This window comes from Phymastichus coffea, unplaced genomic scaffold (genome assembly GCF_024137745.1).
Source record: "Phymastichus coffea isolate CEN01 unplaced genomic scaffold, Cenicafe_Pcof_1.1 PCOF00054, whole genome shotgun sequence".
Classification (NCBI taxonomy): Eukaryota; Metazoa; Arthropoda; class Insecta; order Hymenoptera; family Eulophidae; genus Phymastichus; species Phymastichus coffea.
In genome coordinates, this window is record NW_026706865.1 from 1,633,415 (window position 1) to 1,658,775 (window position 25,361).

At 36.0% G+C, this 25,361-nt stretch overlaps 5 protein-coding genes across 7 annotated transcripts; 3 read left to right on the plus strand and 2 right to left on the minus strand.

The window, feature by feature from the left end:
• Positions 1-1,042: 1,042 nt before the first annotated feature.
• On the plus strand, positions 1,043-7,804 carry LOC131665816 (nuclear pore complex protein Nup98-Nup96). 2 transcript variants are annotated; one of them, XM_058937966.1, is made up of 2 exons: positions 1,043-1,397; positions 2,023-7,804. In XM_058937966.1, the coding sequence occupies exon 2, from the start codon at positions 2,115-2,117 to the stop codon at positions 7,614-7,616; it is 5,502 nt and encodes a 1,833-aa protein (XP_058793949.1). In that variant the 5' UTR covers positions 1,043-1,397; positions 2,023-2,114; the 3' UTR covers positions 7,617-7,804. The 2 variants fall into 2 exon arrangements, with proteins under 2 accessions (XP_058793949.1, XP_058793948.1); XM_058937965.1 differs by lacking the exon at positions 1,043-1,397 and adding an exon at positions 1,859-1,947.
• Positions 7,804-19,466, minus strand: LOC131665817 (suppressor of cytokine signaling 7). Its single transcript, XM_058937967.1, has 6 exons — positions 19,341-19,466; positions 17,693-18,265; positions 16,934-17,256; positions 14,715-14,960; positions 13,820-14,086; positions 7,804-13,241 (listed from the first exon to the last, which is right to left on the minus strand). Exons 2-6 carry the CDS (start codon positions 18,132-18,134, stop codon positions 12,948-12,950), a joined length of 1,572 nt encoding a protein of 523 aa, XP_058793950.1. The 5' UTR covers positions 18,135-18,265; positions 19,341-19,466; the 3' UTR covers positions 7,804-12,947.
• A 317-nt stretch (positions 19,467-19,783) lies between these two features.
• LOC131665754 (alpha-ketoglutarate-dependent dioxygenase alkB homolog 6) lies at positions 19,784-21,260 on the plus strand. 2 transcript variants are annotated; one of them, XM_058937856.1, is made up of 6 exons: positions 19,784-20,068; positions 20,131-20,307; positions 20,381-20,488; positions 20,546-20,647; positions 20,722-21,002; positions 21,148-21,260. In XM_058937856.1, exons 1-5 carry the CDS (start codon positions 20,021-20,023, stop codon positions 20,977-20,979), a joined length of 693 nt encoding a protein of 230 aa, XP_058793839.1. In that variant the 5' UTR covers positions 19,784-20,020; the 3' UTR covers positions 20,980-21,002; positions 21,148-21,260. The 2 variants fall into 2 exon arrangements, with proteins under 2 accessions (XP_058793839.1, XP_058793838.1); XM_058937855.1 differs by lacking the exon at positions 21,148-21,260 and having other exon boundaries at positions 20,722-21,120.
• Positions 20,963-22,074, minus strand: LOC131665755 (THO complex subunit 7 homolog). The gene is made up of 3 exons (XM_058937857.1): positions 21,936-22,074; positions 21,383-21,807; positions 20,963-21,273 (listed from the first exon to the last, which is right to left on the minus strand). Exons 1-3 carry the CDS (start codon positions 21,943-21,945, stop codon positions 21,109-21,111), a joined length of 600 nt encoding a protein of 199 aa, XP_058793840.1. The 5' UTR covers positions 21,946-22,074; the 3' UTR covers positions 20,963-21,108.
• Positions 22,075-22,418: 344 nt separating this feature from the next.
• LOC131665753 (thioredoxin-related transmembrane protein 1-like) lies at positions 22,419-24,876 on the plus strand. The gene is made up of 5 exons (XM_058937854.1): positions 22,419-22,625; positions 23,141-23,302; positions 23,372-23,546; positions 23,623-23,724; positions 23,808-24,876. Exons 1-5 carry the CDS (start codon positions 22,486-22,488, stop codon positions 24,057-24,059), a joined length of 831 nt encoding a protein of 276 aa, XP_058793837.1. The 5' UTR covers positions 22,419-22,485; the 3' UTR covers positions 24,060-24,876.
• The last annotated feature ends 485 nt before the right edge of the window (positions 24,877-25,361 follow it).

A 25,361-nucleotide genomic window follows, 5' to 3' on the forward strand; every position in this document is an offset into this window, starting at 1 on the left:
TGAGTGTTTCCCAATAGCCGCTCCCGCACGAGGTTTCAAGCTGAATTGTGCTTCTCGACAGACCGGTACGACAAGCTCGCAGCCAATGTCTCGCCATCGAGAAGACTTCGGCTGGCCGCGAGTTGTGCCGGTGCTCGAGAAGCCAGCACTGCCGCCCTTGAAAACGGACGTGCGCGTCTTCTGTCCGACAGTTTACGCGGATCGCTGCAAGCAACACGACGATCAAGAACACCACGAGCGGCTGGATGACTGGTGATTGTTCGCTCGAGTTCCACCTCGTGCGCTCGTCTTTTCACGCCAAGCCCTACTCTTTTTCAAAAGCAAACCCGCGAGGTTCGACGACGACGACGACGACGACGACGACTGCGTCCTGATGAGTCGTCGGAAATTTATGCTGCTGAGCGAATCTCTCACCTGCGAACCAATTACCGTCGACAGAAGCCAATCGCGAAGCACCTATCAAATCGACTACGCACGTGGCAAGTTGCAGATCGGCTGTGACTAAGGTCGGCGTCGACTGGTGCCTCAATTACATTTCTCTTCTTGCAGTCGAGTCGACGTGCGAAGAGACCAAGAATCGACTATTAGTGCCGATCGACGAGGCTGCTATTCGACAATGCCGCTTGAGCAAGGCGTTCTGCGATCCATTGCCTTTCGCGAAGATCAACGACAAGCCACCTCTTATCGTTTAGAATGCATCTTGACCCGCGTTTTCATCACGAACGACGAGTGTCGTGCGCTCATATGACAAATCTTATATCGATCAAGCGTCAGTGTCGATGCAATTTCTTTCTGCACAAATAATAAATCAACGAAAGATTTAAAAGACGTTGCAATGGGCGCATCCAATCAAACCTTATTTATCCAAGTAACTACGAAAGAAAAATAAATCTAACATTCCATTTACGCTCATGTCATTTTTGTAATATTTATGATTGTAATTGAAAAACAAAAAAAATACGGTGGTATCGAAACGCGAGTGCCGACGGACTTCGCTCCAAATTTCATTTCCTCATTTTGTAAACAAAGACAACGTGACGTCAGCGTTCAGACGTAAGCAAGCGCCATCTAGCTCATGCGCGAAGCAAGCAACAGGGCAATAATGCGGTTACGGGTTGCGGTAATGCCGTTCGTCAAAGGCGCAGAAACAGAAAAGGCGCCATATTGCATTGAGTGTCGCTCGTGAGAAACTTAAAGCGCGACATCGTAGTCGATTTCGTTGTGTTGCGTCTGGTTGCGTGTTATCATCGTAGATAGTTGACGTCTCGTTGATTTTTAACGTTTTTTTACTTAATTTTAAGCAGTTCACATTGTCAAGTTCGACGACCATTGTGAGAGCCGTACGACGAAGCATTGTTGTTGATGAAAATAAAGAGCTACGTTTAAAATGTTTTGAGGTTAGTCATTTTTAGTATCAGTTGTCTATATTTCTTGTCGGAGAAATTATATTAGCGACCGTGCCAGGCCTGCCTACGGTAGTTATCGTATAGCCGTTAGCTCTCGCGCCTTAAAGTTTATTTTGTATTAGTTCCTCGGAATTTTCAAGGCAGTCAATCTGTGGGGCAGCAAACACTTGACCTGCGTATCTGATAACGTTTCATTGACTACGCTTATCGTTTGCAGGTGTAAAGGATGTTTATTATGAAGTTTGTTGACAAAATTTACGCTTTCCTTCAATACTGGTATTTCCGGTACTTGCTGGCCACTGAACTTTACATGGTAGAAAAGTGGGAGAGAAATTTTATCAGTATCCTTTTAAACATTAAATTATATTTCATTACATGTGCACAATGCATGTTATCTAAATTGTAAACTCTGACAGTGTCTTTCCTTAATTTGTGGTTTACAGATATATTCTTCATAACTCTTTTTCTACTGTTTTTTTATTTCAACTATAAAGTTGTGCTACCAGCCACATCTACTTTATTCATTGAAAACTGATAGTAGGCACGTATAGAAAATTCAGACATATAAATATCTATTCTTTAAGTATAATCATCTTATGAATTAATATTGTTTCAGGAACTATACACAGTGTGAAGATTACAATTGAACTTGGTGGTCCAAAATCAAATTTTAAGGTGTACTAGCTTGAAATTAGAGACAAACACAAGATGTTTGGACAATCAGGAAATAATTCTTTTGGTTTCAACGCCACAGCACAGAGCAGTCCATTTGGACAATCAGCCTTTGGGAAAACCATTGCGACTACTTTTGGTGGTACCAATGCTCCACCGGTCTTTGGCAGTAACACATCACTTTTTAATAAACCAGCTGGCTCAACCTCTGGAAGCTTATTTGGCCAAACAACAACCACATCAGCATTTGGTGCCCCAAGCACAGCAGCTCAGTCAACTTTTGGCTTTGGAACTACGGCTCCAGCTCAAACTATGTTTGGTCAACAGCAAAATGCAAACACAAATATTTTTGGAACTACAAATACCTCAACAGCCTTTGGACAACAAAGCAAATTAGTATCATTTGGATTTGGACAGAACACTGGATCTAGTCTCTTTGGACAACCACAGCAACCTGCTCAAGCAACCCCATTTGGACAAACTACAAATACTGCAAGCACTGCTTTATTTGGCACTACAACAGGTTTTGGTAACACAACTGCTGTGACTGGTACTGTTGTCAAATTCGCACCTATAACTGGAACAGATACCATGGTTAAAAATGGAGTTACACAGACCATTAATACAAAACATCACTGTATCTCATGTATGAAAGAATATGAAACAAAATCATTGGAAGAGTTGCGTCTTGAAGATTATACAGCTGGACGTAAAGGACAGCCACCGGGTATGTTTGGAGCTACAGCTCAGACATCTCCATTTGGTGGTGTAGTATCTAACACTGGTTCCACTAACACTGGTTTCGGAGGAATGACTACTGGTTTTGGTACAACAAGTCAAGCTGGAACCACAAGTCTATTTTCAAAGTCATTGACAGGTTTTGGTGCCCCTGCTACTACAACTAGCGCTTTTGCTTTTAGCAATACCAATAATACCACAACCAACATTTTCAATACGCAAGCAAAACCATTTGGAACTACTGCTGCAACGCCACTATTTTCTACAAGTAACACAGCAACTACCCAAAATACTACTTTTGGAGGTATTGGTACGCAAAATACTGGCTTTGGGACTTCATTTGGAACGACACAACAACCGAATCAAAGTATAGGTTTGTTCAATCAGAATAAAACGACGTTCAACGTGCCGGCATCAACGGCTACGACATCTTTTGGATTTGGTCAAACATCTCAAACGAATACTGGAGGCATGTTCGGCGCTAAATCCATGGGAACTAGCTTTGGAACTACAGGTTTTGGTACAACTTCAACTCCAGCATTCGGGCAAACAGCAGCTACTCCATTTGGTGCCCCGCAAAATACAAATACATCGTTGTTCAATAATAGTTTCAAACCTGCAGGTCAAACGACTGGATTTTCGTTTGGTAGCACACCTGCAGCCTCTACAGGCCTCGGAGCAACAGGAACGTCTTTGTTTTCTGCTACCTCAAAACCGAGTCTTTTCAATGCTACTGGTACCGGCTCGACTTTTAATACTGCAGGCGGATTTGGCACTGGATTATCTGCGTTCGGTACAGCTACTAACAACATGTCAACGCTTGGTACAAATATGTTTGGACAAGGACTTGGAACTGCTGCTCCTCAACAAAACACTGGCTCAATTCCTGTACATCAGCAGATCTTAGCACTTGTATCAGCACCATTTGGCGATTCACCACTACTTAAAAATCTCTTGCCTGCTTCTGGAAAAAGCGAGCAAATTACAAAACCATCGAATTCTATACCCAAAGGAATTGTCCGTCCTCAGTACAAGGTTTCAACAAATGGCAGTGGTTCAAAACTCAAACCAAAGTATGTTGCTGCAGTTCCTTTATCAAAGAAATCTCTTTTTGATGGTCTAGACGAAGAAGATCCACTGGTAGAAGCGTTTCAACCTCGCCCCAATGCCAAACGTTTGGTTTTGCGACCTAAAGTGAACAATCTGACTGAGTTGAGCGACAAAGTTGTACCATCCGAAAGAACTCACGATTTGAATGAGTCAGTCTCCAAGATTACCGACAAAGAGAATGAAATTCAAGATTCAAGTAGCAGGCAAGCGAACGATAGATTGTCTTCGAATTCATGGTTGAAATCTAGTCTTCCTCGACAACCAAAGGTCGTTGAAGAATCAAACTCACCGCAAATGTCATCAGCAACGCCCAAGTCACCTGGAGGAACGACTGAGGAATTAGAAAACACAGTAGTCGAATTACGATCGCCGACACATTCCAATCAGACTGCAGTCACTAATGAAACCCTCTCGAAGGAAATCCTAGATTCAGATTTGTCAGGGGATAGAAGTAACTTGGAATTGAGTCTCATGCATGACAACAGAATGTCTTCTGAAATGGAGGAAACAGCTGTTCAAGGAGGCGATCAACCAATAACCAACGAAGCAAACATCAAGCTCCAACGTTACGGTTACTACACAATACCAGCGCTAGATGAGTTAGGCAAATACGTAAAGGATAATACTTGCGTAGTGCCACACTTCACAGTGGGCCGCAAAGGTTACGGGAACGTTCATTTTCCGGATTCGTTCGACGTTTATGGTTTAAATTTGGATGAAATAGTCCATTTCAGATACAAAGAAGTCATCATATATCCGGACGACAATGTGAAACCCCCAGTTGGTCAAGGATTGAACCGTAAAGCTCAAGTAACACTGGATCGAGTTTGGCCAATCGACAAGACAACTCACGAGCCTATAAGCGATCCAGAACGTTTGATCGAGATGGATTATGAAGCGAAGCTGAGAAGAGTATCAGCAAAACACGGAACGAGATTCTTGGAATACAGACCAGAAACTGGTTCGTGGGTGTTTAAAGTAGAGCACTTCTCTAAGTACGGTTTGAGCGACTCCGATGACGACGAACCAAAAGTTGACGCAACCAAGCCACCAGCGGTCAAACAATCGCAATACTGGATGCGACTTAAAGGTTACGACAAAAGTGTGAAGAAACCTGGAGATGTAGAGTTTACCAAGGATATGCCGTATGTTACATCACCATTGCCATCGCTCAACAACTTCGACAAGATGCCTTATAATTTTCATAATAGAAGTGAAGACGTCAACATGACCGAGCAACCGTCAACCTGGAGCCCCACGTCAGTGAACGCTCGCCTACTGGGTACGGAAAGTCACACATTGCAATTGATGAAAGCCAGTTTCTTCGATATGACCGAAGATCAATTTCTGCAGGATGCTATTCAGGAAACGCAGAATCAACTGAGAAAGAGATGTAAAATCATTGAAGCCGATAAAGTCATATCGATGTCGCAGGAGAATCTGATCGAGCATTTTCTCGATTCGTCTATGACTCGTATGGACAGATCAGAGCTTCATGAGCTTCCTGTTAGTAAGAAAATGGCTGAGATCGTGCCGATGGAGGTGCAAACTATGAAGACCTTGGCGACAGCATCCAAGGAGCCGAAAGGTTTGTGTCCTCCGGTAATACGTCCGAAAATAGCAATAGTAAGATTCAAACCTGGCGATGTGTTGTTCAGTCGGTCGTCTATAATCAGGAATCGTCACGAATACATTGCCGATATGGGTATAGAGAGAGGCAAAATTTTTCGACCGAGCTGGGGTCCGGAGATGACGTTGTTGTCCATCGACATCAAGCGAAGCACGAATACTTTGCAAAAAACAATAGATGGTCAAGACACATTCATGACCGACAATTACTTTGACGAGGTTTATGCGTCGAACTGTGTGAATCGTCTACAGGTACTGAGTAGTAGTCCTCTCGAAGCTGATTACATTCAAATCTTCAAAGCCAGCATGGAAGGTCATTTGGACATCCAATTGAACTACTCGAAAATCGAGGATCATCCAGTCTGTCCATTGGCCGTTGCAGTCTCAGGTGAGTCTAGCGTGTCAGCACTTCACGAACACGCTAATGAGTCATTAAGAGTCGCCAAATTTTTCGAGACTGATTCGACGTTGAACTACTTCTGCGTCGTTTGGAAACTCAGCGAGTCTCTTTGGGGTAAGCTACCCGGCAAACAGCAGAATGCCATCAACAGCGCCGATCACGAAGTGATAATGCTAAGGAAAGAAGCTCTCGGTGAATGGCTCAAATTTGCCACTGCAGAGACAGTCAAAGATGAGATATCCAGCATGGAAGCAACCGATGACATTATCCTTTCACTTCTTAGTGCTAATAAGCTCGAAGACGCCTGCAAGAGAGCACTCAAAGTCGGCGATCATTGCCTTGCAGTCATGATGTCACAGCTCGGTGGAAGTTCACCTGTTCACGAGTTACTGAAACAACAGATTAAACTTTGGCAAGATACAGCTGTTGACAGTAACATGGCTATGAACAGATTCAAACTATTTATGTTATCAGCCGGTATACCTGTGACCTCGGTGCAGAACGAGACGGTGAACGTATGCGAGAATCTCGATTGGAAACGAGCACTGGCTATGCATTTATGGTATTTGTGCAATTCAACGGCATCCATCACGGACGTACTCGAAACTTATGAAAGTTCCTTCTCCGATGACTCGGCTTATTCACTTCCGCCGCGACCAGAGTACTTCAAGAGTGACTTCGAGACGGAATTAAGCAGTGGTAAAGCCATGTACGACCTTTGTTTTTTGTTGCTCAAGTTGTACTGTACCGGAAATTATCCACTAGAGACGATCCTTAACCCGCAGTCATATACTTACGACCCACTTGATTATCGCCTAAGTTGGCTGTTACAACAAGAACTGAGTTCGTTAGGTTATACATATCTGTCAAACCATGTGAAGGCATTGATTCACTCCAATTTTGCCGCTCAGTTGGAAACCTACGATCTGTGGCATTGGGCCATCTTCGTTGTGTTACATTTCAATGACGCGGAACAGCGAAGAAAGGCTGTGAATGATTTGCTACTGAGACACGTGCAGCTGGACAAGACCAAGGATTACGTCGAACGAGAGACTTTCTTGAAAGACAAACTCAAAATACCGGCAACTTGGATCTGTGAAGCTAAAGGAATCAAAGCCTCTGCTGACAAGAGGTATAACGAGGCTGCTTGGTATTTCATTCATTCGAAAAATTGGAACATTGCGCATGATATCATTTTTGAACATCTGGCTGCTGATGCTATCATCAACGAAGACCATGAATATCTTAAGGGTCTGCTGAGTTTACTTACAACGTCCGAAGGTTGCAATGTTATTAGCGGATGGTCAAATCAAGGTCAACTATTGTGGGATTATATGACTGTTACTGCGGAAATAAAGTCTATTTTGGACGAGAAAAATGTCACGAATTTAAGTTACAAGCTCGAGTTACTGCAACCGGAGCTAACGTCACTATGCACAAAAATTGACACATTCCCATGTCCTACAATCAAGCACGTATTATGCCAAGCAGAAATGGCTAAGAGGACATTACAGTTGGCAAGGAGTGTACTGTTACTGCAACCTGGAGAAAACAACGCGAACGAATTGTTGATCTATTTGATTAACAAACTACCTCTGCCCGAGGACTATGCCCAACAGGAGCTACGACCTATTATGAATACGTCCCTCGACGCCTTTTAATATTTTGTCATTTCCTCTAATTCTTCCTTATTTTTTAATGTACTATCACAATGTAATTTAAGTTCTTGTGTACATTATGGAGAGTTATAGTTTCGTACTGCAGTTACTTTTTACAAAAAAATAAGGATTCGCGCGTGATATAAATGCTGCAGAAACAGTTGTATTGAATAAAAAAATCAGTTATAGATTACGTATCTGGATAATACTTTATTTATTCACAATAATACCTTCAGTCCTTCGTATGCCCAACAGTTTTATTTTGTTTTTAAATATATTATACTTATAAATTAGGGATACGCTTGGGGTTGGGGGAATAAATATTACGCACTTAAAACGTCAATTGATAACAAATTTTAACGATTCAATTCTTCCCGTGTGTTTATAATTTGTAATTTTTATTTTAAACTTTTATTGGCTAATCTCGCGCGATGAAACGATATTCATCGACGCTTGTTTTTTCTTCTCTAAATTCTCTTAAACTAATTATTCGCGAACGATAATGAGCTAATAGTGATCAGTACAATGCTCTTGCACTCTTACTCGATCTTAGTATCCGTGAGACCTTTACCGTAGAAAATTACAACGGAAGACTCTTCAACAAAAAATAAAAACAACTTTCATTGCACTAAGTTCGATCGAGTAAGTCGTAATACAGATATTAAAAAATAAGTGATAAATTGCTTTTACAATTTAGCTATTTCCTTTTACAGCGCAACTATCATTTTCAGGGAGTGTTAGTGAAAATTTTTGTCGTAGGTTAACCAACAGAAACATTATTGTACAGTCAGTTTGAGTTTATTATTTGTATAGCTAAAAATTACTTGAAATAATTACTCGGTAAACTGTTTTTAGGAGAATTTACTTTGTATTAAAAATTTCTTATATGTTCTTAAACGATTTAAAAACTATCGTGAACAATGGCTTATTTAATACTTATAGATACAGCTTAAAAAAATCTTTTTAACGTAATTGAATTGAATTAAAATACCGTTAACACTTTAAAAAATCGAATATTTAAAATAAAAAATATCATAAAATTTAATTACAAATGAATCCCAAAAAAAAGTGCATTGATAGTTACCTAAAATTTCATTTTCAACTTACAAATTTTGCCGAATATTTTCTTTTCTTTATGATACAAAGATATGTCATCCGCTAAGTTCGATGAGCAAGGCACTGACGTCGTAACGTGAACTTTCGTACAAAGTAATAAAGAATAGAACAAATTCGTGGAAAGAACAGTTTAGAACCAATAGAATGCCCAATGTTTTACGAAAACTGACTGTAAAGAATATTAACGTGGCTTATACTAACTCCCAAGTAATTTTTTGTTTCATTTTTAAAAACTAATACTTGATAAATTGCTACTCGAGTGCCTACAAATCCTCGCTTTTTAACTAATTCATGATTTTTAATCCGACCGACATTCCAAAAACGAATTTGGCAGACCCCGGTAATATTTACACAATCGACATTTACAGGGTATATAATTAATCGGAGTTCCGGGGAGTCTTGCTATCAGGCTGTTGAAAAAATTACATTGAAATTCAAGTTTAAAGAAAAGTTTCTAAAGTATGGTCGACCTACGAAACAAAATAAACTGATTACATCTACTCATGAATACTAGTCTAAAAAGAACATTCGAATAAAGAGAAGAATTTGCAAAGTTTTCAAACAGCCTAATATTATCATTTGAATTACCTTGGTCTCGTAACAATTTTACGGACCACGAACATTCATGCGCAATGATCATTCATAATAAAAATAGGCACGATAGGAATTGCGTAATCATGAACCACATTTTCGTTTTTTGAATAACGCTAATTTCTTCCACAAGACGGGCGTGAATATTGGTTTTTTCATGTGTGTAGCATTCTTTTGCGCATTGTGTCTGTTAAAAGCTGCCGCTAGCGTTTTTGACCTTTCAACTATTTTCTAAATATTGCTGTGTCGCAACTGGAATAGCGTTTGCACATGAGCAAACAAAAAAAATACATATACGTGTGTTAATATCTGCCTACATATTTACGTGTGTATGAGTATGCCACACATTTTTTATCAATAAAAAGTCGCTCATGGGTTAAGTTACAAAAAATCGAACGGTCGTCGCGTGACTAGCGAAAAATGGGACTTGTTATGGATAATTAATGCGTTTTTTTTTTCGATTTACTTATTTTTACGGTATCCAACGTAGATATAAAATGTAATACTTAAACTTTACAAGTGCATTACTAAACGAGAAAACAATTTAATGGAGTAAGTTTTGCATTAATTTTTCCTCAATGTTTTCACCGATGAAAAGAACCGTTCATTCTGGAAGATATCAAAAGTTTGATATATGATATGTCTCTTTGACATCTTTTTAGCCTTCCTTTCAAATACAACTATACAAATAAGAACAAATTTACAACCTTTTTACAGTTCACATTTTCTTTTTTTTCTATAACATTCACAGACATCAAGAACAAATTTCTTATTTCATTTTAACATGTTACATTTAATTGTCAAAGCTAGACATTATCACATTTTTTATATCGATCTGATCAATTGATCTGAGCAATTGATCTCAATAATTTGCATTTAAAAATAATTTCTTTTTTCTCGTATAACATCAAATAGTACTGAATTAGTCACAACATTTGAATTCCTTCAAACTCTAGGAAGTTTCATCATATATCAGTATTATTTAAATGCGCAACAAGCACTCACAAAATAAACGGTTCTTTCACTGTCACCAGAGTATACAGACCGTTGCTTCGGTATAAAACGTAAGTCACTCAGATTTTATTATTTTCGCAGAGACTTAATCAATACATTTTAATGAAATCTCATAAGTTATTAATCAAGTAAAGTATTTCACAATTCAATGGTTTACTTGAAAACTAACCAGTATTAAATATTCCTGAATACATATATATTGATGTGAATTTCTATCATTAAATTGCACGCACTGGTGAACTAACTATTTAAAGAAAAACGCAAAATTTTCACGTTAAAAATGGATTAAATGTTATGGAAAATGTATTTAATGAAATCACTTTATAGTACTGTTTTTAATAGGATGTCGTAGCAAACCATAATCTATAAATATTATAGATTTCATTATATAAAAAAAGTTTCAGTTTTTACGGCATATTATAAGTTTTACATTATTCTTTAGATTAAAGCGTAATATAACATCAACAATTGAATAAAAGTAAATATTAAACGAGCATCAGTGATTTAGTATATTACCTAACTTGTACGGAAATTCTTATCTCATGTGAGATTTCCACTCGAGCGAAGCAAGGGTGGAAAAGCACACGAGATAAGAAATTCTTTCTCGAACACGTCAGGTACAATATTTTTCAAAACAATGTGTGGAAAGCACGCATTTGATAATACGTTTTCGACACTCCGTGCGGAAAGTGAGTTTTTCCCGCACGCTCGGCAAAAAGCGTGCGTTTAAAATCGCAGTTTCCACACGTCGTATCAAAAAATACGGTACGGCACATGTTCGGGATAGAGTTTCTCGTCTCGTGTACCTTTCCACCCTCGCTTCGCTTGGGCGTAAATGCCACACGAGATAAGAATCTACTTTCCCGCACTTGTACTGTAATATACTATTTTCAATGAGCGTGTAGCAAAGTCGTACTTTCCGTACGAAACATTGAAGAAAACAATATTACATGATGTAGAAATTCTCTAATAAAAGCGTATCCTAAATTTCATTATAGTTACTAGATATGTAGTTTTTTATGAAATTGAAGGACATTCCAGGTAATTTAAGATTTGAAGAATACGGAATGACTGCAATTTTGTAGGTAAACTGCAAATTAATGATAAACAGGGTGTTCCACTTTAACTTGAGCAGAAAGATTTCTCATAAGTGGTTAGGGTTAATGAAAAATGTTGCATGTAATAGTACATTACGTAACGCGTGCGAGAAGTAGATGATTCCCGCACGGGCGAAGTTTGTCACCCGAGCGACAATCACATACTTCACGCACAAGTTACGTACACTATTTTTTCACACAAGTGCGGGAATTTCGAGTGTAGTAGGTTTATGTGAGCAGGAAGAGAAGGAAAGGAAGTTTCGGCTGGTGCCCTCCCTCGTTTGTAAAAAAATATGAAAAACTTTTAAATTAGTAGTTACGAAATGAATAATTATTTCTTGAGAAATATTTCTTAATAATATTTCTTTGAGAAACCCTATAGATTTTTCCGCATTTCATCCCCATGCTAATTGCGTTTTCTAACGCTCCGTGCGGAAAATAATAGTGCTCAAATTGGGGAAATCCATACTCGTTCCGTCTTTTATGACAGGCCATTAAGCGTCAGTACATGCAATACACTGTAAAAAAGCTGCAGTTGCAAATTTAATACTTTGTATTGAAACTTTTTTTCAACACAGTATTGAAAAATCAATAAAAAATATTGAAAATACAGTACAAAGTATTGCAAATTGGTATATAAGTTATAATAATTTCAGTTTGTAAATATTTCAATTCACTACTATAACATTTGTAACTCAATTACGGTCAACAATTATCATTAAATTTATTTTAATAATAATAAAATTCTAAAATCATTTTCCAAAGTCAAAGGCAAGGTATCCAAAACATGTCCACTTCGAAGACAAGAACAAGACTGTTGTCCGTAACATTTTCCACTGACTCTAATCTACCTTTGTGAAATCTTTCTAGCCAAGTTGAAATAGACTCTTTATATATTAGTTTCTTCCTAAGTGTAATTTGCTACGATATTCTTTTAAAATTTCTGTTAAAAAAATCAAAGTCAAAAGAACTATTCACCAGCTCGCACTTCCCTGTACTGTCCTGTTAAAAATTAGACTAATTTTGTCTTTGAATACTATTAACTAGTTTCCATTATTAAGCACTTATAAGTCTTTCTATTATAGTAATGTACCTTGATATTGCAATGTAAGATAAATATGGAAACAAACTTGCGTATATTTATTATTGTATGCTCCGTCGACCAAGCATAAGTATTCTCTTCACTCGTACATAGATACGTATTGTGTACTCTTCTCATATTTTTGTTTTACAGTTGTAAAATATTTATGAACAAAAATATATCGCAACGTGAACATACTCACACAATCGCATTTACGTATGAGCGAGTTCAAAATTGCCGATAGACACGAATAAAAAAAATGCTTCCTTCGACGGGTTATACAAATGAAGCATGAGTATCTGTTTTGTAAAACACTAATTCATTTGTGATTTTCCGACGATTCCGAAGAAAAACGTCGTTTCTTTTCGGCGATATATAATAAATTCATCCAACAAAACGGATACTCAGGCAAATAGAAATATGTTAACGTTAGATTCACATGAGTGGCAGATATGATATGGATTTGCCGTCGGCACTTTGTAAATCGCTCTCGATGTCGAGCCTCCTGATGCGCACGCGTTGTTTGTAATGGTACTCCTTTAGGTATGTTTTTAAAGTCTTGGGTAGCTGAAGTTTGTTGATGCCGTCGTATGTACATCGACTTGTTATTACTGCACGGCACAAGTGTTGTAATGGGAAAGCGAAATTCCGATGCAATGGGATCGTCAGCAGCGGTTCAAAAAACATACAACAAGATGGATCCTTGTAGTGCTCGATCAAACCGCATACCTGAGGATACGTCATTTGATTAATTTTGCAAGCAGTTTCGCCTTTCAGATTTAAACATTTTATTTAAGGAAATATTGGTCAATCGATTGAAATCATAGCGTAAAATAGCTTTTATTGTTACTAGTTATCGTAAGTTCAATGTAACTTTTGAAATAGACATTGAATGTATAAGATTGCAAGCATATATCGTTTTATTAGTGCCTGTTAGTATATTTAACCATAATGTTATACAATTTTAGGAAATAATACTTTTAAGCACTTCACGGTCATTTGCATTTAAAATATGATGAGTTATTTAAATACCTGATTGAAAGTATAATTTGAAAGAAAAAACTAAAAACAAAGCAAAGTTGTGATTGAGTAAATTCTCTTTTCACAAACGAAAAAATAAGTTTGTCAACCTAATCCACGTGTTGCAAATGATAGCGAAAATCCAATGACAAAAACAACAAACATATTTACCAAATAACGTAATCAATTTAAAATACTCTTATCAGTAATAATTAAGTACTCTAATATCATCGTGATAATGAGCCCAATTGCAAAATCAGTTTATTAATAAAAAAATAGATGCCTACCGTTTCTGACGCGTAAACACCAGGATCATGAGAGTCGAAGCTAAACTTGTGATTCCACTGTTCGATCCTTGCGTGCAACGATCTGTCATACTTGCGGAAGCTTACCGAAAAGAGAAATTCTTCTTGCGCTGAATCACGAAGTAGAAAAGTACCTTCTTGTTTACCTTCGAGTAAACGTTCAGCTTCGTAACGGTCCATCTTGCCCCAATAAAACGAACATGCAGTTATCGCTTGAAGATCTGGTACCAAGCAATGTACATAGTCGACCTGTAAAAAAAAAGGAATTTCAGTTTTCATCCAAGGACAAATGTGTCATTGAACACATGATGATGAAAGAGCGGCGTATAGTGAGTCATAAGATAAATGGTAACGCAACTGCAATTTTATCCGAGAAGTTATAAATGATTTCTGTTGACAAGGAGAAGAAAGTATTTGCTGTATCGTCTACAAGTATGGGTGATATTATCGTTTCGAAGATCACTATATCAATATCACAACGAATAAATTGCACGATTTTCTCGAAAGATACATCGTTGGAATTTGAATTTTTCAACTATATGATTTCGAAATTCACTTGAATAAATCATTTTTCGCTAGAAATATTTGACTTTGAGAGGTGCATTGTTCAACAATGTTTTGTAATTTTCGTCCTTCGAGCGCAAAGCGTTTTGTGAGAAACTTTACGGCTTTGAAGCAAAAAAGTGAATAAAAACTTTGCACTTAAACCATTTTAAAAGTAATGTTTACAACGATTATACAACGACGTAGATCAACGAGTTATTATAAGTATAGTAAAAAGCAGATGTTTTTTTTGTTCTGTTTACAAAATATCTTAAATAATACGGTTGGTAAAAAGTATTATTCGCAATATCTGAGTTTATAATTCTCAACATACCTGAGTATGAATAGGTCTATAGATATTGGAAATAAGCGTCGAATCAATCTGCGAGAGGGCGGTGAGCGCAGCAGCTTGTATACCAGCATGTGCTTGGAAAAGTGCAGCAAGACTGTCAACGGTAATACCATTTGGGTGGACTTGTATACCTGATGCTGGTTGGCAGTTCGGTCGATAACCTGGTGGTGGTTCTACACCTTCTTCCATCTCGCGTGCACGTTGAAGACGCGCTCGCGCGTCGCAATCCTGCGAACAGAAACAAATATATATTAAAAACTCAAATATTATAAGCTCAAGGATTGTTTAACAATAAGGTTTGATTTTTTAGTTAAGCTTATGAGGTAATTATTATTATAATTACGAAGATATAAAAAAAATATATAAAAAAAAAATTACGAAGCTAATTTTGTATATTTCAAGTAATCTTTTGACAATGGTAAGGAGCAATTAACTTTTTTCATTTTTTACTAGCGTATAATAACAATTATAGCATGTAAAAGTATATACCTAAACAGTAATTAGAACTCAATTTTAAAAACTAACATCAATCTAAAATATTATAACTATAGAATTTGAACAACGCGCTTTGCGCACACCAATCTACATTTTAATTTTCCATAATCAAGTTAATAAAATTAAACACGATTCATAATTATTGATTTATTATTTAATTGATGCTATGAAATATTTCGTTAGTGAAAGAAAGTTTACGTTTGCAAAATATTAATAGAATAAATTAAAATAATGTAATAATCAAGAATATAGCTCATTATAAAAATAACTTTTGACACTTGTATTTTCTATTCGATGATCACCAAGATAAATTATGAGGGGATCCCAAGATCGTATCTGAAACAGCTAATTAAGACTGTTTCTGATTCAAAACATTTCTTGGTAAGTCTATACCAATTTTGTCGAAAGTTTGATCTTGCACTTGATGTTTTGTAATTGCAAAGGCTAATTTAACTGGAAACTATCTATATTTGAAAGTGAAAGAAAATACGTCTTCACAATATAAAGTTATACGAAAAAGATGCGTCAACTCCATTTTTTCTAAGCGAACAACACCTCTGGCTTTCTGACAATTTTTAGAACTTTTGTCAAAGATTACAATCAATGCAGAGGGTTATAAACCTTATAAATTTTCTACTTTCCGAGGAAATAGCATTTTTCTCAAAATTTATTAATGAAAAAATTAATTTTTTAAATAAAATATAATACACGTGCATGCAAATAATTTGAATTAAAATACTCAAATGATATTATATATTTATATTTAAATCAAAACAGAAATTAGCATAATTTTGATAAACCATTTTTTAATTAGATTAGGTTGGATTAGGTTCAATTCCAATAGAAACATGCGCACTATATGAGCCAATCAGATAGCGGCGTTTATCTTGGCTTCACAACATCCGGTCATGACTTTTTTATAATGAGATGGGATGGGATACTCATCCATTACCCTTCCAAAAAATGATTTTCTTTTTGCCACACTTCCTCAGCTTTTATTATCCTCGCATTTAAGCACCGAAAAATTAACCATTCCGCGCATATGAAAAAAGGGAAGAAATAAAAAGACACAGACAGCAATTTCCTGTGAGTCACGAGAGCAAGCAATGAACACGAACGGACAAGTATGTCTAGGCTGATGTCATATACGGACTTTTTTAAAGTGATGCAAATTAAAAAAAAAACGAAGAGGTATCAGTTTGTGTGTAGTTGCTTCCTCTTTTCCTCAACAATAGAATCTTCGAAAAATAATAATAATACGGTACAGCGCTTATTTCAAATTTATTATCATATCATAAGAGAGAGGGAAAGAGTGAGAGAAAAAGAGGAGGCAGCTGTGTCTTTTCATTGATAATTTATATTTTTCAATTGAGAGCACGCGCGTTTGCAATCGGCAATTTATTTTTAGCAAGGGAATGAAAAATTGAACATTAGATGAGTGGCAAAAAACTAATATCTGACAAATATGAATTTAGATTGCTTAAACTAATATAACGACATTTTGTCCATGGAGTAAATAATAATCCAATGGTTAAAAAAAAGCACTGCAACGACAATCAAAATACCGAAATCAAAACTGTTATATCTTACTTTAATTTTCATTCGCTTACGTTCTCACGTTCAACAACAAAAAATTTAGATGTTTTATCACGCACGTATGACTCAACAAGAATTCTCTATATGTGCGCGATTCGTGTGAGACTCACCTCCATCGGAAACTCCTCAGGATTGAAGCGTGAAAGATCGATGACCGGACTCGGTGGCAAAGGTCCCAAAACAGGACTTTGCGGTGCTGATTTGCTCGTATTGAATACTGTGCCCGCACCCATAGGATGTTCCTCGGTTCTACGATAACCCGTGCACACGCACTCCGACGCACCGTTAGCTTGACCACCTGGTATGTCAGTGTTTTTCGACGCTTTACTTTTCGCACAACTGAGCTTCAGTACCCAATTGTTACGTTTCTTCTTTGACGATAGCACGTGGTTGCACGTTGTTGGATTTTGGCTCTTTGCTAATTGCTTGTTGACTGTGAATAAAAAGGGACGATTTTTTGTTATTTTTTTCAATAAATATAATTAATTAGCGACGAAATTTTGAAAGTTTTTATTGTTTCGAATCTCCATTGCGAATAATTAAATACTTTGTTAGATCACAAGTAATCATCACAAAACTAAACTTGAAAAATAATTATAAAATCATCAGGAAAGTTATATAAAAAAATATTCTCGCAATCCCTCTAAAATCACATTATATAATGTCAAATTGAATTTAATTTCACTATCAAAAGCCTACGCAGCAGCAGCAGCAGCCTGTTGTGATTATAATGAAGCCTAATAAACGTAGAGATATTTTCCTCATTATAGAATGAAACATTCATGCATTTAAACGATGCGTCATCAATTGAAGGGCTCTCGTTAAACGATACAGCAGAAGCAAAGTTGAAAAAAAACGAAATCTCTCACCTTTTCGTTTGCCGAACGAAAGAGTCTTGGAAGACCTCCTCAGCACAGGATTGACAGGACTGTCCTCGGAGCTACTACTGGCATTGCTACCGCTGGAGTTACAACAAGCCTCTTGCGCTTTGTTATAAACCTCCAATTGCAACTGCTGTGGCTGCTGTTGATCGATGAAATTACCATTACATTGGCCGGCATCGATCGGTTGGCTGTAAAGCGACTCGAATCTCGAGTTGTGATTATCAAAATCGAAATTCAATTGTTGCTGCTCGTTGTCGAGATTCCCCAGTTTGGGCACCGCTACGACCGGCACGACAAGCACTACGTTTCCGTTATTTTCCAGGCTAGCTTCCACTGGTTCACGCTGCCTGTCACCGCCTCCGCTGCAACAACTACCAGTGCCCGTTGTGCTGCTGTCCATCCTGAGACTAGCCAAGTGCTGGCCCATCGTTGAACACGCGGACGTCAGGCATCTTTCTGGCGCACTTTTGATTTGAAAACGTTTCCTCGTTTTTTTTTTATTTTTCACAGACAGATCTTGATGCTTGGGTGATTCACCAGATTATTTGTGTCGAACATCTGCAAATGAAGACATTTTAGAAGATCATAACGACGTATTTTTTTAGCTTTCTCGTTACTCGCTTGCGCGCTTGACATAAAAAACAACTGTATTTGTCTCGATACACATCATTGACACATTAGGCCATATGGCATTCGATACCTCATTAGACGTGTTATACGGCCCTTTAATAATTGGACAACCAAATATTATTACACGCTGAAAAATGAGTTGCGAAGTGCATGGTAAATCTCAATTTCATAATGAAATAAAATCAGGCACTGTTGCAATTATTAACGGAATTGAACGTCAAATGTATAATCATTTGAGACCTCATCGATGAGCAATCACGTAACCGATTTATCGGTCGTAAGTATTTATGAATGGCAAATATAATCGCTGCTCTGTCTCTCTCTCATCCCGTTCCCTCTCATTTATCAACGCCTCACGAAGACTTGTGCTCGTGCCGTAAACAATCTTTTCATTCACTAACCCACACTCCTCACGCTGACTTTCTAACTGGCTATATATCATCGTAATTCATATGTACGTGCGACTGGAATATCAAAATAATCTCAGCTTTCTTAACTTTCATCTTGTATAAACTCTAAAACCAATTAATTTTTTATTATAAACACTTCACTTAGTATAAAAAGGTCATAATGGCTTTCTTTTTCTGCGCGCAGGTGTAAACAAAAGCACGAGGGTTAAAAGGCCAAATTAATTCGATATCTTTTGTCAAGGATGAAGTCTATAAAACTGCCACTTTAAAACGATCGTACACAATACATCTCCGTGCAAGATAAACATTGTATTCGCAGACGGCACAGAACATATCACTGCAACGAGTACGTCGCAGTAAACACATGGCCGCGAGGCAACTAAAAGGGCTCCCACGATCTTCCGCGCACACACCATCTTGAGAGAGCGAGAGAGACAGAGAAAGAGAATTCCTCAAGAGAGAACGCGCGTCTCTCTCGCCACTTCTTGTTTTATTATTCTTATTTTGTTTGATCCTTCCTACGTACGGATTCCTAACGGCGTCGTTCACTAGCAAAAACACAGACGAGAAGAGACAAGGCAAGACGAGTTTACCTTTAAGTCTTATAAGACCATCAGGAACTTCCTCGTCATCGTCGTGCGCGAAAGAGCATGTCAAAACACACGAGCCACACTAAGACTGACGGGATCTCCGACTCCGAACGAGTCTACCGAGTCTACCATATACGTAATACAAGCTGCAGACTGACAACTTAAACGCGTCAAATAACCTGCGTAGATCTTACGTGTATTGCTATGGTGATTTTAGATTTATAAGCGGGTGATTGAATAATTTTTTTTTTGTTATTTTGGAATTTGGTGTTGTTATTTATATTAGTAACGTGGAACGAAACGTGATTAGTAATTTTGGAGTTGAAGAATCAAATTCCCTATGAGACCACCCACACCCGCTTATATCGAGTTGATTTTTTAGTGACTTTCCTCAGCCATTTGTGAGATTGTGTCAGTGTTCACTGTTCATGTATACATATGCACCTGTATCAATGTAGTATTTACGACTTGTTTTATTATTAAGTATATCGGTGTACACGCATACTGAGCTTAAACTTAAGCTCCACTGGTGCCAATAAACAGAACAGAACAGAATTTTACGTGACATAGCTTCCCAAAAAACGTATAAACACGTGGAAACTTATTATTTCCTGACTGATCACTTTTCTAGATGGGCTATATATGCTTATATATATTTGTTTTTGTTTGGAGGATTTGTAAAAATGAGTTTGGATCCCGCAATTTTAATTAATGAGAGTATAGTTAAAGAGGTGAACATTATTTTGGAGCAATTAGTTTACTGAAAAATTTTATGAAATTAAAATAATTTCAGATTCCACCACAAGTGAATTACATTCCAAATTTTATAACTGAAGAAGAAGAGAAAGATTTAATTAAAAAAGTTAACAATGCTCCACTTCCAAAGTGGACTCAGCTTAGTCACAGGAGACTCCAAAATTGGGGTGGCACTCCTCATCCAAAAGGGATGATTGCTGAGGATATTCCTCAAGTAAATAGTTTAAGTTCTGGACGTTATTTTACTTTGGAATAATATAAACTTAATGCTTTTATAATTATTTCAGTGGTTACAGACACAAATAGATAAAATATCATTACTTGGTATCTTTGGAAAAGACAAAACACCAAATCATATTCTAATCAACGAATATTTATCTGGTCAAGGAATTATGGTAAGTTTAAGATTATTTTATAATTTTATTGATTTATGAAATATGATTATTTTTCAGGCACACTCTGATGGACCTCTTTTTCATCCAATAGTGACAACAATTAGCTGTGGTTCACATACATTATTGGAATTTTATAAAAGATTTGAAACAGAAAACATTGTAAGTGTTATTATAAATACTTTTGATTATTTGAATTAATTAAATTCTATTTTTAAATTTATTTCTGAAAAAAGGAATCTCCAAAACGAGTATTTAGCTTATTGTTGGAACCAAGAAGTTTATTAATTCTACAGAAAGAATTATATCATGAATATTTGCATTCTATTGATGAAAGAGAAATAGATGTTATTGACAAAAGTGATATTAAAAATTTATATTTATGTTCACAAACATATGATAAAAATCAAATATTGAATCGAACAACAAGACTATCTTTAACCATTAGGCATGTACCAAAAACTAGCAAACTCAAATTAAAGCTTAGAAGATAAATAACTAATCATTAGAAATATTTGTGAGTTTACTTATAAATATATTTTTATACAGATCCAATACAAACTGTAAAAATATCCTAAGCACTATACTTTGGGGCAACCTTAATTATTATTTACAATGTGGATCTATATTGTTACTTTAGGAGACATTTTCACATCTTCTAGGCTTACATCCATTATTTCTTCATCAGATTCATCCAACATTGCTTGTAAGGAATGTATTGAAGATATGAGAACATGGAACTGTTTTCTACGCATCTCAAGCTTCTGCTCCAAATGCTGTGATTTTTCCTAAAACCAAACAAGTTTGTTATATTTATGTCAATTCTATAGATACAGAGAAATTATTAATATAATTATTATATAAAAAGAAAAAATAATTATTATTTATAAAACTTACTTTCAAAGTCTCAAGTTCTTTTTGTAAAGATGCAAGTTTGATATTAGTTTGTTGTCTGTCTGGCTGTTCATTGATAACTTTAGCTAGAACATCATATTCTATACGGTTTTTTCTAACTTGTTTGGCTTCTTGCAGTTCAACCTTTGTTGTTTCAATATTTTTTTTAGCTTCTTCGATTTCCACTTCAATTTGTTTAGACATTTCTTCATAATTCTTCAATTCTTCCTCGCTCATCTTTGATACCAGACCAGATTTCTTTTGTGTAAACTCACATACAGCCAATTGAGATAGTAATTTTTCTTGTAAGACTGGATCAGCCTCTGATAAATTAGCCCATTTGATAAAAGATTTTAACATAATATTCAACCTTCTATCATCTCCCATACCATCACCATCAATTAGCAGTCTTCTTCTGATAACTTCCTCTGGAAATATTTATAATTTACTAATAAATACTTTTAACAAACAAAAATTATTACATTCTCGAGTAAATTTACGTAAATATTGAAAATAATGCGGCCAAAATGATTATGAATTTCATTCATTTTCTTACCGTCAGACATTATGAAAATAATTTTTATCAATTTATAGTAATTAGTCAATTTTTCTATTATCAACAATCGCCGGAAAACTTGCTTGTAAAATAATCGCTAAGCGTTGTTATTTATCACAGTTCGTCAAATATATATCCTAACCTCAAATACTATGCCGCGCATGCGCTTTCGGACCAGAAGTACAGCACTCGATTCAAATGATAAATATTTATAAAATCAATTACACAATTGAAATTTTCGCGGTGAATGTATTTTTACAACATTCATTATTAGAATATGATAAGAATACCACATATTCTTCATTATGTAAAACAAAAATTTTAACAAAAATTCAATATATATGAAGATAACAGCCAAGAATTTCAAAATGTTCTAAAATGATATGTACTTCCAAATTTCATATACTTAGAATCAGCCTTAAAGCTTATAGTCGTGAGTTGTGATACCGCACCATGCATCTGCGAGGACGAAACGTGGCAACCGCGTAGTTTTGATCTCAGTTAAGTGCCGGTGAGTGACCCGAACCCGAAGAGCTCACGTATAGCAGTGATGTCGCGCCAAGTAATCCGGAACCTTATCTTCGTCGTCCTTGTGATCGTCGGAGTATATGCTCAAAAGAGGAGTAATGTCGACAAGCTCGACGAGAACAATTGGGATCGAATGCTTCAGGGCGAGTGGATGGTTGAATTGTAAGTTTTTGAAGCCACGCAATTTTTCTCTTTTTCGCCTTTTTATCTTTATTCTCTAAAACTGCTTCTGTTTTGGTTTGTTAACGGAGTTCTGAGGGAGGGCCAGAATTCTTTTCGTACGTGGCAGGTTTGCTGGGGGTAGTTGCTGAACCATTGTTTACATTTGTAATTCCGTTATTTTTAGTACTTTGTATACACGGGTATTTTTCATTTAACTAAATAAATTTATAAATAGTTAGGTATGTTAAATAATTCAATACACCAGATAACATTAACTTCTCAAAGGAGATTTTACCTTTGAAATTCTTTACGAAAACACTGTATGGAACATTTGGAGGTTATAAGAGATAATTAACTTCGCATACCGGGTTCATTGGAATGTAGTTAGAGTATTACTTAACTAATTATTTTATTTTATAAAAGTTACATATTATATTAATGAGAACATTTTCAAATGTCATAAAAATTTAAAAATCAATATAGATATAAAATCTGATGATTTTTTGAAATTACAGTTATGCACCATGGTGTCCAGCGTGTAAAGCACTTGAACCAATCTGGGAAGGTCTTGCTTTCCAAAAAAAAGAGCTTGGAATTAATGTTGGCAAGGTTGATGTGACAGATGCTCCAGGACTTAGTGGTCGTTTTATGGTGACTGCTCTGCCAACAATATATCAGTAGGTTTATTTTGAGCTGTTTTTATCCATTTATTTATGACATTTCTAACTCTACACATATGCTTGCAGTGTCAAAGATGGAGTTTTTCGCCAGTACAAGAGTCCAAGAGATAAGGATTCACTGATTGAATTTGTATCTAAGCAGACATGGACCAAAGTAGAACCTATTTCAAACTGGAGAAGTCCAACATCAATTCAAATGTCTCTTGCCAGTCAGATCTTCAGAATGTCTCAAGTACTAAGAGTAAGTTTTAATAGAAGCAGAATTATCTTCTGAGTCATGATAATTTGAAGCACTTATTTTTGAAATATGTTTTGAGAGCATCCATAACAAGTTGATGGAAGATTTTGGTATGCCTACCTGGGGAACTTATTTGATTTTTGCTCTTGTCACTATTGTTTTGGGTGCTATTTTGGGTCTGGTCAGTATTGCAATTTTGATATTTAATTTTGTCATAATTAATAAAACTATCAAAGTATTACAGTATTACTTTTTTAATTATAGTTAATTGTTTGCATCATTGACTTTATTTACCCACCAAAGACTCCAACTCAAACCAAGAAAAAGGAGAAAGACGAAGATAACGACGCAGGAGTCGATGACGAACTCGTTGATGCAGTTAAGGATGATCTCGTAGATGAAGAGGAAAGTGAATCAGAGGAAAAGTCCGAAAACGAGAAAACTGACAAAGACAGCAAGTCGTCACAACCAAATAGTCCAAACGTTCGCAAACGCAGAGCGCGCAAAGCTGACTAAGCTGAAATATGTATGGAAAAATTTGGAAAACTCACTGACGCATAAATGCGCTGGAGATTCAAGGCTATTGACTTTATGATTTCTTTCAAATCAAAAAGTCTTTTAATAACTTCTTGGCAAGTTATTTTTTAATGATTATTTTTCATACGTAAAACTTAATTTTCTAAATGCGTTTTTATATTTTGTCGGTAGGACTTAACAATTGCCATCGAAGTTTTACTAGATAAATTACTAAATAGACATGACTGCATCACAAACATTTTTTTACTTTAAATTTTTTTTCTTGTTCGCTGAATTGCTCGGAAAAAACTGTTAATTATATAATGGTAGTTGAGTGTTACGCGTGTACTTTATGTCTTTATCTCATTAATTCGCGTTTCCTAAGCCGAATCTCGAAGAAACGGGGAAACATAGTTTCTACTTGTAAATATATAATGCCTTTCCAGTCATTATTAACTTTTTAATAATAATATAAACTTTATCATTGTCAACTTTGAATTTTGGAATATTAAGTTAGCGTAGAAGTCTTCCGACAATCTACACGCACAACCGTTCATTCGCGCTTCGTTTAATGCATTGAGCAATAAAGTGAGAGGACATTAAATAGTTGATGAGAATAGGAAATAAACTCCATTCAATTTTAATTATCGGCGTGAAAATCATTAAAAGTTGTATGTTCCTTAAGAACATTCCTGTCTTGAAAAAGCTGACACTCATTTACACACAAGGAACAATTAATAACTAAGGATTGTATTATATGCAAAATAGATGAAAATTACAATGTATAACTTTAACTGCCTATTAATAAACGTATTTAAGTACATTTTAAGCTACATGATTTATATATTTTCTTTTTCTAAACAGTGGTGCTTTTCTATAGAGAAAATTATTTTTAAGTATTCAGAGAAATATTTTATTGTAAATGAATCAATTGAATTTCGTTTTTGTTAAAGACTGAAGGAGAACGTGGTTCATTGATTGTATAATTTATTTGAACCCCAACTAGTCAAATTACGCATTCATTATTATTTTGGAATAAATAAGTTTGGCCATATCAACATATCAAGAAAGAAATTTTCGAATATCTATATAATTGTCTACAAAAATTTAACATCTCAAAAAAATGACTTTATCAATATTCTAATCAATATTTACATTTATTCGATTGTAAAGCAAATATTTTTAGATACATTTTTATTAATTCGTATTTCATAGTTTACTAGATTATTTTTAGTAAATAATTGTTCATTTATTTTACTGCTCCGAAATCTATTTACGACTTGTTCAAAAATTGTATTTGAA